General features: G+C 48.5%; 1 protein-coding gene across 1 annotated transcript in view; it reads left to right on the top strand.

Moving 5' to 3' along the window:
- SCML4 (Scm polycomb group protein like 4) overlaps positions 1–12677 on the top strand; it is a 38740-nt gene extending 26063 nt beyond the window's left edge. Inside the window, exons 5-7 of the mRNA XM_016217564.2 lie at positions 3804–4067; positions 10052–10197; positions 12502–12677. Of these exons, the coding sequence (XP_016073050.2) occupies positions 3804–4067; positions 10052–10197; positions 12502–12627 (536 nt within the window). The 3' untranslated portion in view covers positions 12628–12677. The remainder of the gene's footprint in view (positions 1–3803; positions 4068–10051; positions 10198–12501) is intronic.
- Positions 12678–13207: the final 530 nt, after the last annotated feature.

The raw sequence follows: 13207 nt of genomic DNA, 5'->3' as shown, positions 1-13207 counted from the left end.
ATAATTTTGTGGATGAAGGCATTTTGCTTTTCAGGGCTCCATTTGGTTAGAGAACCCAAGTAAAGTGCCAGTTTAATTTTTTTTTAAATAAAATAAATTGTCCAAGTTCACTTCACGGTGAGGAGTTAGGTCTCGTGTCCTAAATGACAAGGGGTCAGCGCCAGCTGGACTGAAGCTCGGTCAGGAGCGCCTGTGGTTTGTACACTCAGCCCCTTGCCCTCTCCGCGCTGCTCCCGGCGCCGCGGGACCTCTTTCTCTGTCTGGCCCTTGGCTTTCTTCCTCTAGTCCCGCTGCCTCTTCCTGCTCTTCTTTGGCGGTTCTCGGGGTGCTCACACCCTGCACGAATGGGTCGCGGCAGGCATCCTGGAGGCCTCTGCAGAGGCCTCTGAAGGGAGGGGGGAGGGGGAGCCCACACTCTCCTGGCCCTGGAGTTTGTTCCCCAAACAGAGAGGTTTAGGCACAGGTCAGGTTCAGAAGCAAGCAGGTGTCCCTTGAGGCTTGAATGGGTTTGAACCCTTTCAGAGTGTCCTGTGGCCTCACTCATGGGCAGGCTTCATACACAGCGGCTGGAGGAAGTCCTTGTCCACAGATCAGCAACACCAGGCTCTCCTGGAAGTGCCCGACACCAAGCCCTGACAAGGTGGCAGGCTTCTTCGAATGTGCATTTTGCACTTGCCTTCCTATGTAAGCGTGCTCATGTGTCAGACAAAAGCAGATTATTCCTCTTTCTGGGGGAAAGATTTACTGATTTACAAGTGGCTTCCTCAGTCTCTAGGACAGAGGCAGGGGTGATAGAAGGGAAGTGCATAAAACACATTTTGTTTACCCCGATTTGCTGAACTGGTGGGCTCCTCTTGTTTGATGAGAGGTGCCAGGGTAACAAGACAGCTCATTTCAGATAAGAAAGGATTTTCTAAGAATCCGGGAGAAAAGGACTGTGAATGTGGTTTGCACGTGTCTGTGTGCAGGAGTTGGATCCATGCTGAGCACTTGAGCTGGACGATCCCAGGTCTGCTGGCCCCATCTGGTGTTCACTTACTAGTCAGCCACAAAACTGCCTGAAAAGTGTAATTCTCTCTCCAACTTTAAATAGTAGTTTTAGGTAACAATTCATGTGTCCTACTTTATTAAATTTTTAAGCTACTAGAAGTTCTGCGTACCTGTAATTCATCTACCTGTATGCTGGATGCCTGAATGGTTTTGAACAGTATAAAGGTTTTGAATACCTGGAAGAGGCAAGGAAGGCCCCTCCGCTGAAGCTTTTGGAGAGAGCGTGGCCCAGCTCACTCCTTGATTTCAGACTTCTAGCCTCCAGAACTATGAGAGAATACATTTCTGTTGTTTTAAACCACCAAGTCAGTGGTCATTTCTGCAGCCTTAGGAAATGAATCCACCAAAGTACCACCAAAACTCATCCCCTGTCCCACCAGAGGACATGGCATTTAACACTTAGGGACATGCGGGGCTGGGTGTTCTCTGAAGGTCCTTTTCAGTCCTCTGGTTGGATGATGGTGGCCTTCATGGTACGGGTCAGGTGTGATGTAAGCATCAGCACCCCATTAACAAAGGTGAGGAAAGGCTGTTTCCATCAGGTGTGAGCAGATGCACCTCATCAGTTCTGAACAGCATCCTGTGCGTGCACCTGACCTGATGTTCATCCCCAGGCTTCCTGGGAGCCCCGGGCTGTGCAGAGCCACCGCCGGGCCTTGGTGCTGCTCCATGGTTGTCTGTCTGGCTGACTTCAGAATTACTGGCACATCCTTTGCTGAGCAGAGGGCTAATGCTTGATGCTCTCTTGTGTCGGTTTTACTTTCTAATGAATTCTTTTGGATCATAGCCCAGAAGCTGGCTTTTTTAACCTTTGATCTCATCCATAGCTATCAGCGGTTTTTAAAACAATCACGCCCATGTTCCCTTGTTCCTCATTTCCACATGTGGTCATAAAACAGCCTTCTATCTGCATCTGTATTTTCCAACTATAGTGCAGATTGGTGAATTATCCACGTTCTCTACCATAGCCTATCAGAATTCCATAGACATATTTAGTTTGGATTTAAAATATTTAATAAACAGAATAAATGTTTTAGTTCAATTTTTTTTCCATTGTTTATCAATCATCTACAAGGAGAAGTTATAGTTAATTCTTTATAATCTGAATTTTAATACACAATCTGTGTAACAGCTGCCTCACTGCTAAACTGGCCCAAATGCTTATTCAACAAATATTTTTTGAGTGCCTTCTGTACGTGATGCACTGTGAGCTACTTCCTCATGTATACCAGAGTACCTGCCACTGGGGACACAAAAAAAGACTAGTGTCCCAGACTATGAGAACTTTCCAATAAAGGGAATGCAATGACAGGCTTACCGCTCACTGGCTTAGGATGATGCTGGCCCATAGTAGGTGCTCAATAAATGTTAGTTTCCCTCTGCCTCACTCCATTCAGGAAGCAGCCTAATATATAGCTCTGTAGCCTGGTTCATTTTGGAATCTTTCTACTGGTGTCTTCTGACCCAGAGGGAAGAGCCACAGTAGAGTCCGTCAAAGTGAAGGTGCAGAGTTCCAGGTTCCTGAAGATACCTCACAGCCCTCCAATAGCCACGAAGCATGAGGTGCACAGCATGCACACCCTTGGGCTGCTCAGCTCGCTCATGTCCCAGTGGCCAAAGCAGTGTTTGCCAGACTTGACTGCACAACGCTCACAAGAACGTGTTCACACCTAACACTGGGCTTCCCCAATGACTTTTTGAAACAGATTTATTGAGGTGTAATTCATATATCATACAATTCATCCATTTAAAGCGTACAGTTCAGTGGGTTTTAATATAGTCAGATATGTGCAGCCATCACCCCAACTGTAAGACATTTTCAGCACCTTGAAAACCTCATACCCTTTAGCTAGCACCCTCGATCCCCTCAACCCCCATGCCCTAGGCAATCACTAGTGTACTTTTTGTCTCTATAAATGAGCCTATCCTGGACATCTCATGTAAGTGGGATCACTTAATATACAGTCTTTTGTGGCTGGCTTCTTCACTTAGCATAACGTTCCAAGGCTCATCCACTGTAGCTGTATCAGTTCTTTGTTTCTTTTGATGCCTGAGTAATGTTCCGTTGTATGGATATACCACATTTCGCTTAATCATTTATTAGTTGATAGCCATTTGCGTTGTTTTGGCTGTTATGAATAGTTTTTCTGTAAACATTCATGCACAAATTTTTATGTACGAATGTTCATAACCTATGTTCAATATGTTTTGATTTCTCTTGGGTGTATGCCTAGGAATAGAATTGCTGGGTCATACGATAGCTCTATTTTTAACCACTTGAGAAAGAACCAGGCTATTTTCCCAAGAGGCTGTGCCATTTCACATTCCCACCAGCAATGTATGGGGGGTCCCGTTTCCCTACAGCATTACCAGGTGAGGTGGGCAGAGAAGAGAGTGCTGAGGAACTCAGACAAACCAGTGGAGACTACTGGAGGGGCAGAGCCATGGGGGGGGGGACACCTTTGTTTGAATTTTATTACCAAGTCATCAGTCACCAAGATAATTACTTTTCCCGAGGACACAGAGGCGCATATCTCCCGACCCCTGTAACAAAATGCTTTGTTGGTGAGGCAGGTGTTTCTGCCTGCTGAAGGGTGAGCTATTTGGGATTATGCCTTGGGGTCCTTTCCTCCTCAACTGTCCTCACAGATAGCGACACCCCTCCTGCTGGGGAAGGTTCCCCAAGACTGAGCACCAGGTGGCCCCTGAGCTGCTCTCTGATCTCTGCTTCTCTCCCCTGCTATCCTGCTCAGCCAAGACATTCGCCACTGCAGAGTGCCGCCTGGCGACCCCCGCGGGCATGAGCCGCTACAGCTTGGACCCCGCCACCTCGGCCTTTAGCCACAGGGGCTCCTTGCCCGCCTCCTCCTCGCTGTACTGCAAGAGGCAGAACTCTGGAGACGGCCACCTTGGGGGAGGCCCAGCCGGCACCTCTGGAGGCCCATCGGCACCCGGGCTGAGGCCCCCAGGCTCCAGCCCCAAGAGGAATGGGACCTCTCTCGAAGGAAACAGATGTGGTAACGTAGCGCACGCATTGTCTCCCTGGGTCCTGGGACCGCCGTGAGAAGGGAGGGAGGGGACTGTGGCAGCTTGAACACGGGAACACTGGGAAACTAGAAGTTTCCACAAGCCCCTTCGTGAATTTTTGTTGTTCTTGAACACAGCGGACGTCAACCTTTGGTAATAAGCAAAGGAAATGGTGTATCAGAGTAGGCTGGGCTGCAGGAATTAGCAGTACCTACAGTGGCTCAAGTACAATAGAAGTTTATTTTTTGTTCAAGAGACCAAGGTGGGTGTTCCTCATTGGTGGGTGCATCCCGGTTCAGGGGCCCAGGCGCTTTTCCATTTGTGTCTCTGCTGTCCCCCAGGCCTCCAGGCCCCAGCACCTAGCGGGTAGAAAGGGAAGGAGCAAGTGGGGGAGGCACACGCTCTCCTGGAGCCTGGAAGTTGTCACATCACTTCCACTCACAGGTCTTTGGCAAGAGCTGGCCATTTTGCCACACTTCACTCTAAGGGGGCCTGAGAGGTGTGGACTAGCTCTGTGCCAGGAACAAAACCAGATGTTAGTAAGGAGTTTTCTTTTGTGTAGGGGGTGACACTCACAGGCTACAAATACATGAGCAGAACCAGAATTCAGCAAAATTCCCACAGCACTGGTTGTAGCATCACTTCTGTCTCACCCGTTACAGGTCGCTTGTTGGGATGCAAACTACGAAAGCTGTCATTCTAGGGATAGCTTGGCATCTGTTCTGATTTTTGTTTTTTGACTCATTTTCAAACTTTAGTATTTCATTAATGAACAGAGGCTATACAGCACAGTGGATAATTGCATAAACTGTGAGCCCAATGACCTGGGCTGCAATGCTAGATCTGCTACTTTCTGTTTGACCTTTTGCAAGTCTGAGCTTCTCTGTGCCTCAGTTTCCTCACTTGTAAAATTGGAGTAATAATAATAGCACCTACCTCATAGGTTTGTTGGGAGAATTAAATAAGTTCATATGTGTATTTACTACAAAGCCTAGGACAAATAAGAGCTCAATAAATGTTAGTAGTTGTAGACCATGTGAACACACCCCTCAACAAGCACAGCTCATCAACTCAGCAGCTGAGAACTACTGAAAAAGGGAGGCCCAAGCCAAGGAGGCAGAGTCTTCATCCTGCCCCTCAGGAGCCTCCCAAGGGACTGGCTGTCTTCTTTGGCAAGCCATGTTTCCGCCCTGAGCCTTGGATCTCTCCACCAGTAGCCCTGAGAAGCTACAGCAGTTAGCTACTGTGTATGATCCAAGGTCTTCCACATACTCCCCTCAAAAAGGATCACCCATCCCACACAAGCCTCTGCTGGCCGAGGGTGGGGAGGGAAGCAACCGTGGTTCCATCTGGACTTCAGGGCTTCTACTACGAAGGAAGAAAGGAAAGGAGCTACTGGTTAGGCAACGGCCACACCTCCCGTGTTCCTTCTCTCCTGCTTCCTCCCCTGGCACTTTGATTCCTCTTCTCTAGTACTTCCTCTCTCCAGTCCCATAGTAGGAACCACTCTCAGCCTCTTGCTCATATTTGTATCCTCTGCAGCCCCGGAAGAGGGGCCTGCTTCTTTGAGGCATATACTAAATAGCTACTTATTGAGCACCCAACCCTCAAAAGTTTTAGGGAATAGGGAGGAGGGGATGGGAGCAGACAGGACTCTTACACCCTGCCCTCTTTAACCGGGGCCTCTGCATTTGCAGAATGGGGTTCTATGCTTGCTTTGCTTGAACATTTGTACAGCTAAACACATTTGGAAACTGTGGAATTAAACCATGCTGGATTGAGTGGCAGTATATTAAAGCAGGAGAGAAAACCATTGACCTCCTTACCCATTTGTCACCTAGCTGCCTGCTGGGGGCCCTCTGAAGGGCTACTGACTTTTCCCTCTGCCCAAAGAACTGCTCAGTATTGCTGCGAAATTGCATCCCAAGTGAAAGCAGCTGGTATGAAGGACCATACCTCTTTAAGAGGGTTTGACTCAAGTCATAAACCCTGGAAGGAACCTAGGAATGGATTTTCCCCCATGGTGCTGATCAAAATGGTTTAAGACCACAGAGGCCAGAAAACTGCAGGAGGCTGCAGGCAGGGGAGTGGATGTTGATGACGTGGCAAACTTGCCAGCCTTCTCTCTCATGTGCACACTTACCCTGGCCACCTGCTGTCTTGATATATCACACCTGTCATGTCTGCCAGTGGACTTGGAAGGAATGTAGTTGCAGGACACATTTCTGTGTTGTTTTTTTGCTCATACTCAGGTGAAAATTTGAGAGCTCTCTCCTATCTTTCATCCAAGACATAATCACTAAGACCTATAAAGAGGTTTCAGATAACAAAAACATCCTGACTCTTGCATTTAACATGCCATGCCATAGAATTCCCAAACACACTTGGGTCCAAGCTTCAGAATCAAGAAACAAAGTAAATCTGACATTATTATTACCACCCAAGTGCTTCCCGGGGGTTGGCGTTTGCTTCCATACGGTATGGTATTGGGTGACAGATAGAGATGACTCATCCAGAAAAAGGATGGGACAGTGCTCTATGTGATGTGGGTGGAAAGGTTGAAGGTATGGCAAGGGTCTGTTCATTCTGGGGAAAAAGGAGAGCTGTGGCAACTAAGACTTGGAGAGATACCAGCAGATTCTTATGGAGCACAAGCCAGGGGATCTTCTCAGGCCTGAGGATGGAGCTGACAGTGCAGCTCCAGAGAGACAAACAGAACAATGGCATCAACTTAACCACAGCTGTGACTATTGCTCCACAGGTCAAGTACGGCTGCTATGAAAGAGCCAGATAGGGAGGGGTCGCTGGGCCAACTCTGGGAGTCAGGAAAGGCCTCCCAGAGAGGTGACCGTGGAGCCAGCTGGAAGGAGAAGCAGGAGCTGGCCCGGGAGGGGCAGTGGGGAGAAGGGGTGGCTGGAGGCTTCCCAGCAGAGATCACATTGCTTTCCCAGAGGTCATGGTGTCTGGTGGCAGAGAAGGAATCAGTCCAGCTCAGCCCCACGTCAAGCCTGTGGTCTCTCTTTGTCTCTAGAGGTATCCTGTCGTCTCCTACAGGCATGTCAGCTGGTCTTGATGGAATAAAAGAAAAACCTGATTAAAATACAAGATTGGGCAGGCCCTCTTCTGTCTCCTATCTCTCTCACCTCATAGTGAAAATTATTGTAATAGAAATAATGAAAGATATTATTAAGTTGGCTGATGTCGCCCAGATTGTGGGCTAACCTAGTACCTCATTTACTGCATGGCCTTGTTTCTAGGAAGGGTGCAGTCCATGGGACCAGGTGACTAGGGGGAGCTGAGGGCAGATCTGCCCTCCCCATTGCCTTCACCCTGTCTCCTCCCAACCCAGCTCTAGCCAACCAGGGAGTCTGGGAGGGCTGAGGGGACCTACAAGCAGCCCGAGGAAGGACACCAAGGGGTCCCTTTCGGACACCGATTGGCTTTTCTTCAGATGTTTCTTGTCAGACTGCAGCCCAAAGCTACACATTCACTTGATTCTTACAATATTCTTGAGAAACAAATTGAAGAAACTGAGGCCCCTAGAGAACGACCATGGCCAGGAAAGGGACCAGAAGCCTGGCTGTTGACGCTTCATCGTGTGGGCTTTGCACGTGGACACAGTTGAAGCTCAGATGTGTGAGAAGCTAACCCCGTGAGTGTTGCACGGGACAGCCTGTGTGTGAAGGGACCGCACAGTGTCTCAGGTGGAAGGGACCTTAGAGGTCCTTCCCAACTCCCTTATTTCACGCCCAAGAAGCACAAAGGTGCTCCCATAGCTGATGGGTGGTAGGGATTTCTGACTCCCAGCTCATTGCTCATTCCATTCTTTTCATGACTCTGTTGTTTGCTAAGCAGTTTCCTCTGAACTATGAATGCAAGAAAGGAAATTATGCATGTGCTTGTGGGCATGTGTGAGACAGAGAGAGACTCAGAGACAGCAGTCTAAGTACCTGGAAATGCCAGGGATGACTTTACACCCTGACTCAGTCATTCTGTTCCTAGGGATGGTGAGTTCAGCTTCAGAAATGACAACACCCATCTTTAATTGCACATGCACTCACAACCGGGTGTTGCTTTTCCAGTCTCGGGCAGCCCCAGTGAATGGACAGGACCATATACAACAGTCTCTGCACTGGAGAATGCTGCCTTCCCAAAGGCACTGGGTGAGCACTTTGCGTGCTCTTTTCTTATAGGAGCAAGATTTTTTTCCAAATCCATCGCATCTTACCAATGTCCAATCACAGCTGCTTGGCCGCACCCACTCTGTCTTCCTAACACCTGCACAGCAGCTGGAGGGGGCTGGTGTATTTATTATCTTTGCGAGCAGAGACCACCGAAAAGGCTTTGCAACCTGCCACCAGCAGGTTCCATTTCTCTTCCTTCTAGAGCAAGTTTACGTGCTTTGGAACTTGAGCAAGTCCCCAGGTGTGGCAGGCTTCCTGCTGCTCTCTGTCTGGTCTGACTAAAGGCTCCCGACTGCTGCTCTTCCAGCCGAGGAACGTGAAAATGCCCACAGCAAGTACCAGGCACCCGGAGGGGAGCCACTTTCCCTCCAGGGCCATCACCTGGGCACCTCCTTGCCTCCTCGCAGGGACAGAACACCTCCTGTGCTCAGCCCTGTCACCTGACTTTGCTGAAAGGAACTGAGTCTCCTATGGACTAGGCTGTGAGTCAGCCTGGTATTTTTTCTTTCTATCAAATACAGGAAATTAGATCTGACCTCTGCTCTGATCACTCTGAAATCATTTTTGGCACCGTAGACTCCCAACCTTTGTAATCAGAGCATCTATTGTTACCCTGATTAATACCGAAGCCCCGATGGGGCAGGATTCAGAGGTGAACTCGGTTCCGTGATGCCTGGTCCCCATGTTGAATGCAGATGACTTTAAAGGCAGTGGAATCGTCTCTAATAAGTAGTCATCCCGGTTCAGATGGCTCCAGGGGGCAGCAACAGGCTCCCAGCAAAATGCCCGGGGCCAGATCACCTTAAGGGGCTCTTCCAATCCAACAAGGAAAAGGCAGGGGGACTCTCAAAGGAAACCCAATTCTCAACCAAACCACTACGCGTTCAGGAAAGACTCGGAAGTGTGATACTGTGATTCTCGGTGCTAACGGTGAACCATGCACTTGTGCAAAGAGGAGGAAAGAAGAGACAGCAGAGAACTACTGCACCTGAGCCTGAAGGAGGGAAACAAGCCAAGGCTTCTCCACTTCTGATTTAGGATTATTCTGTGGGAAAGCGGCTTCATTGTTCAGAGCCTAGACTTTTTTCTGGCCTGAAAATAGGATTAAGGATTACCCACACAAGGCTTTCGTATAAGTTATTTATACTGTTTCTGCAAAGGCTATTGAATCATTTTACATTGATTGACCCAATTTTTACAAATATATTACTTAGAGCCATGGAGGAGCCACTGATTACAGACCCTGTAGTGAGAGGGTGCCGTTTTCCACCCAGGACTGGAACAGAGAGAAGAAGCTCAGTAGACGTTCGTGGACTGAATGGGGGGGAGATGAAAAAGATCCTCCTCAAGAAGTTAAAATCTGACTGGAGGTTGCAGACAAGTACGTGCGTAATTGTAATGCCAGGCAGACTGGACAGCATCTTAAGAGAGGAACAAATGAAGATTTTGGGGTTAAAGGCGGAGGAAGGTGACGTTCAGATGGCAGGACACAGAAGTGCTGCCCTGGACGGGGTCTCCCAGGGCTCTGACCGCTGGTGGAACCTCAGTGGGAAGGAGGGAGGATAAATGTCTCCTAGACCAAAGCAAAAGCACCATCTAAAGGTGGGCAAAGGAAGCTAGAGGAGTGATGGGTCCCAACCAGTGCACAGCCACTCAGCTTTTCTCTGTCACAGGAGGCCCCTCAGGCCACCTCCCAGGACTCCAGGGCCAGGCGGGAGCAGGCAGCACAGGCAGGGGCCGAGGCCTCGCCCCGGTGTCTAATGGTCCCCCCTCCATGCTCTCCCATCCAGCCGCAAGCCCTTCTCCAGATGCACAGGACGGCAGGCGGCCAAGGAGCCGGAACCCGTCCACCTGGACCGTAGAGGACGTGGTCCGGTTTGTGAAAGACGCTGACCCGCAGGCTCTGGGCCCTCACGTGGAGCTCTTCAGAAAGCACGTATGTGTGTGGTGGGCCTGGCACGGGGGAGGCAAGGGGCGAGGGGGAGGTTCAGGAGGCGGGCTGGGGGAGGGCGTCTGAACTAAGCCCTGGGGGTACCACCCAAGGAGGCCAGTTGGAACCACAGGCTTCTCAGAGCTCAACCACCACTTAGTTGTTTTAAAGGGATATTTGTCTCATCTGTTCCATCGTTTAGCCTTTAACAGGAATGCCTGTTTTCCTGTCCATCCATCTGTCCATGCATTCAACAAATATTTGTAGTATATCTCTATGTGCCAGGCAACCTGTATTGGTGCCTAGTCCTAAGCTGAGGATTAAGTGAGAAGATGCACACAAAGTGTTCAGCATGGTGTCTAGCTTGTTACCCAGCCCAAAACAACACAAATTTATCACTTCATGGTTCACTGGGTCAGAAGTCTGACAGGGCTCTCACTGGGATGAAGTCAAGGTATTGGCAGGGCCGACATTCTTTCTGGAGGCTCTTGGGAGAATTCATTTCCTTGTCTTTTCCAGCATCTAGTCCACCCTCATTTCTTGGCTCGTATCCTCTCATCCTATCCTCAAAGCCATAATGTTAAGCAGGGTTTTTCTCAGGCTGCTCACTCTTTGGTTCTCCCTTCCACTTTTAAGGAGCCTGTGATTACATTGCTCCCCACTCCCAATAATCCAGGATATTCCTCCTATTATAAAGTCAGCTGATTGACAACCTTAATTCCATCTGCAAACATAATCCTCTTTTGCCAGGGATTAAGACATAAAGGTCTTAGGGGAAGAAGACGGATCATTCTTCTGCCTGCTACAGTTTCCATTAATTTTTCTTGCCTGTTTCTCATTTTATTTGGTGATTCTGTCATAAAAATCATACTCTCAGATTTGGGGAGGATCCTTACCTAACTGACACTCACATTTTATTAGGGATATATTTGCCCACATCTAATAGTGGGGCCTTGAGAGCAAGGACCACAGGGTGGGTTATGTTTAGACAGAGCTGGGTGGGAGGAGCTCGGCTTTCTTCCAGAGTGGTGGGAGACAGTGAAAGTCTAAGGGTTGGGGTAAAGAGAGACTTTAAGCAGTGGGGCCCCTGGGAGGGCCCATGGATGAGATTTGCCCACTGCCATTTTGCCAGGGACATGGAAAGTGATTGACACAGAGTCAGTGTTTTGTCAAAAACTGGAGGGCTGGCTAGTGAATGAGAGGGCCTTATGACTCTTGCACAGTTATCCTGCAATTGTGCCTCTTCTCCCCATCTGAGCGCCCCAAATTCCTACCCTTTGTCTTAAGTGACCAGAAAATAGCACTAGAGGTTAATGAGAAAGCCCAGCCCTACTAGGTCCATGAATTCAACATGCATTCCGGAGGGTTACCATTTTCAGAGACAATTGAGAGCAATGCCAGGACCTCAAGGGATTGGCATTCCCTTAGCGGTTCTTTGTGCTAAACCCTGAGATGAAGCAGGGGCATCATTTAGTTGTATGCCACCCAGCATTGTTGACAGGGCCAAAAAAACACCTAAATGCCCTCGTAGAGTGTAATTAGTGATCTGGTCATCAGCTAAAGGTAGGTGGGTTTACCAAGAAAGAAACAAGAGATTAGGGTGATGGATGGAAGTCAGGGCCTTTTGCCAGCACCTGAAATGGAAAGGGAACCACTAGTTTCAGGGTCTAATGGGTGACAGTTTGTCTGAGTCAGTTCAGGCTGCTATAACAAAGTACCATAGACAGCTGGCTTATGAACAATAGCAACTTACTCCTCTGTTCTGGAGGCCAGAAGGCTGCGATCAGCCTGGTCTGCTCCTGGTGAGAGCCCTCTCCCTGGTTGCAGATTGCCATCTTCCCGTTGCGTAAGGACACTCATCCCTTCAGTAGGACTCCATCACTATGACCTGATTAACCCCCAAAGTAACCACCTGTTGGAGGTTAGGATTTCAACATGTCAATGGATGGGGGACAAACATTCAATCCATCGCACACTTCTTGCTCACTTAGCCCGGATTGGATGGGGAGGAAGCATCATATGTGGGATATTGGGACCACACTGGAGTTATGCTTGATTCCTTCAATCGGGATAAAGTAGGAATACGAAAAATCCATTGTATTAAGTTACCCCAAGGAGATGATGGAAGAGGAGCATATAGTACTTCTGATCTATCTTTTAAAGAAGAGCTTGCCTTGGGACTAAGAGGATGTGTACCTAAGTAAGTCCATATTCCCTTACCCCATCCCCTGACCACACTTTAACCGCAGCCACTCCTTGACTACTCTGACCGCCTTCTGGGTTTCCTTTGTTCTGATCCTGTCCCACCAGGAGATTGACGGCAACGCTCTCTTGTTGCTGAAGAGTGACATGATTATGAAATACTTGGGCCTGAAGCTGGGACCTGCACTGAAACTCTGCTACCACATTGACAAACTGAAACAGGCCAAGTTCTGAAGGTTTTCAAAAGATAGAAGCAAAATCTAGACAGCAGATCTCAAGATTATCTCCTGCCTTACCAACATCCAGCCACCATCGAAAACATCTAAAAACAGCAGACACAAAGACATGGTCTTTTCACAAAACTCTTGCATCTCAAAAATTCAACCTGGCCTATTTGAAAGGCTCCTTTGTGTTAATGATTTGCGAAAAAATTATAAAAATGCCTATTATTTGTAATATTCCCGATAGGTTGGTTGCCATTGAGTGGGACCTATTTTTACACTGTGAGAGAATGAGGAACTAAATGCTATCACCCAAGAAGGACCCTGGAGGGTTCCAAGGATGTAAGAAGAACCTTTGTCTCAGCAGGCTTTGGGGCAACGCCCATCACAGCACCACCTGTCCTTGACTCTGACCCCATGACCTATCATTGTGAGCCTTGCTTGATTCAGCTCTAGAAGCTGTCTTTGAGGATAAATGCCTCACCTTGCACTATCTGGAAAACTTGAATTCTTTTGCTCTCTGAAAGGGAAGAAAAAAAATCTTTTCTATTCCTAGTTATCTGAAGTACTGTGTTATCACACTAGAGGGCAGA

The sequence above is a fragment of the Miniopterus natalensis genome, chromosome 5 (assembly GCF_054644295.1).
Source record: "Miniopterus natalensis isolate mMinNat1 chromosome 5, mMinNat1.hap1, whole genome shotgun sequence".
Lineage (NCBI taxonomy): Eukaryota > Metazoa > Chordata > Mammalia > Chiroptera > Miniopteridae > Miniopterus > Miniopterus natalensis.
This window is presented reverse-complemented; position numbering and strand designations above follow the sequence as displayed.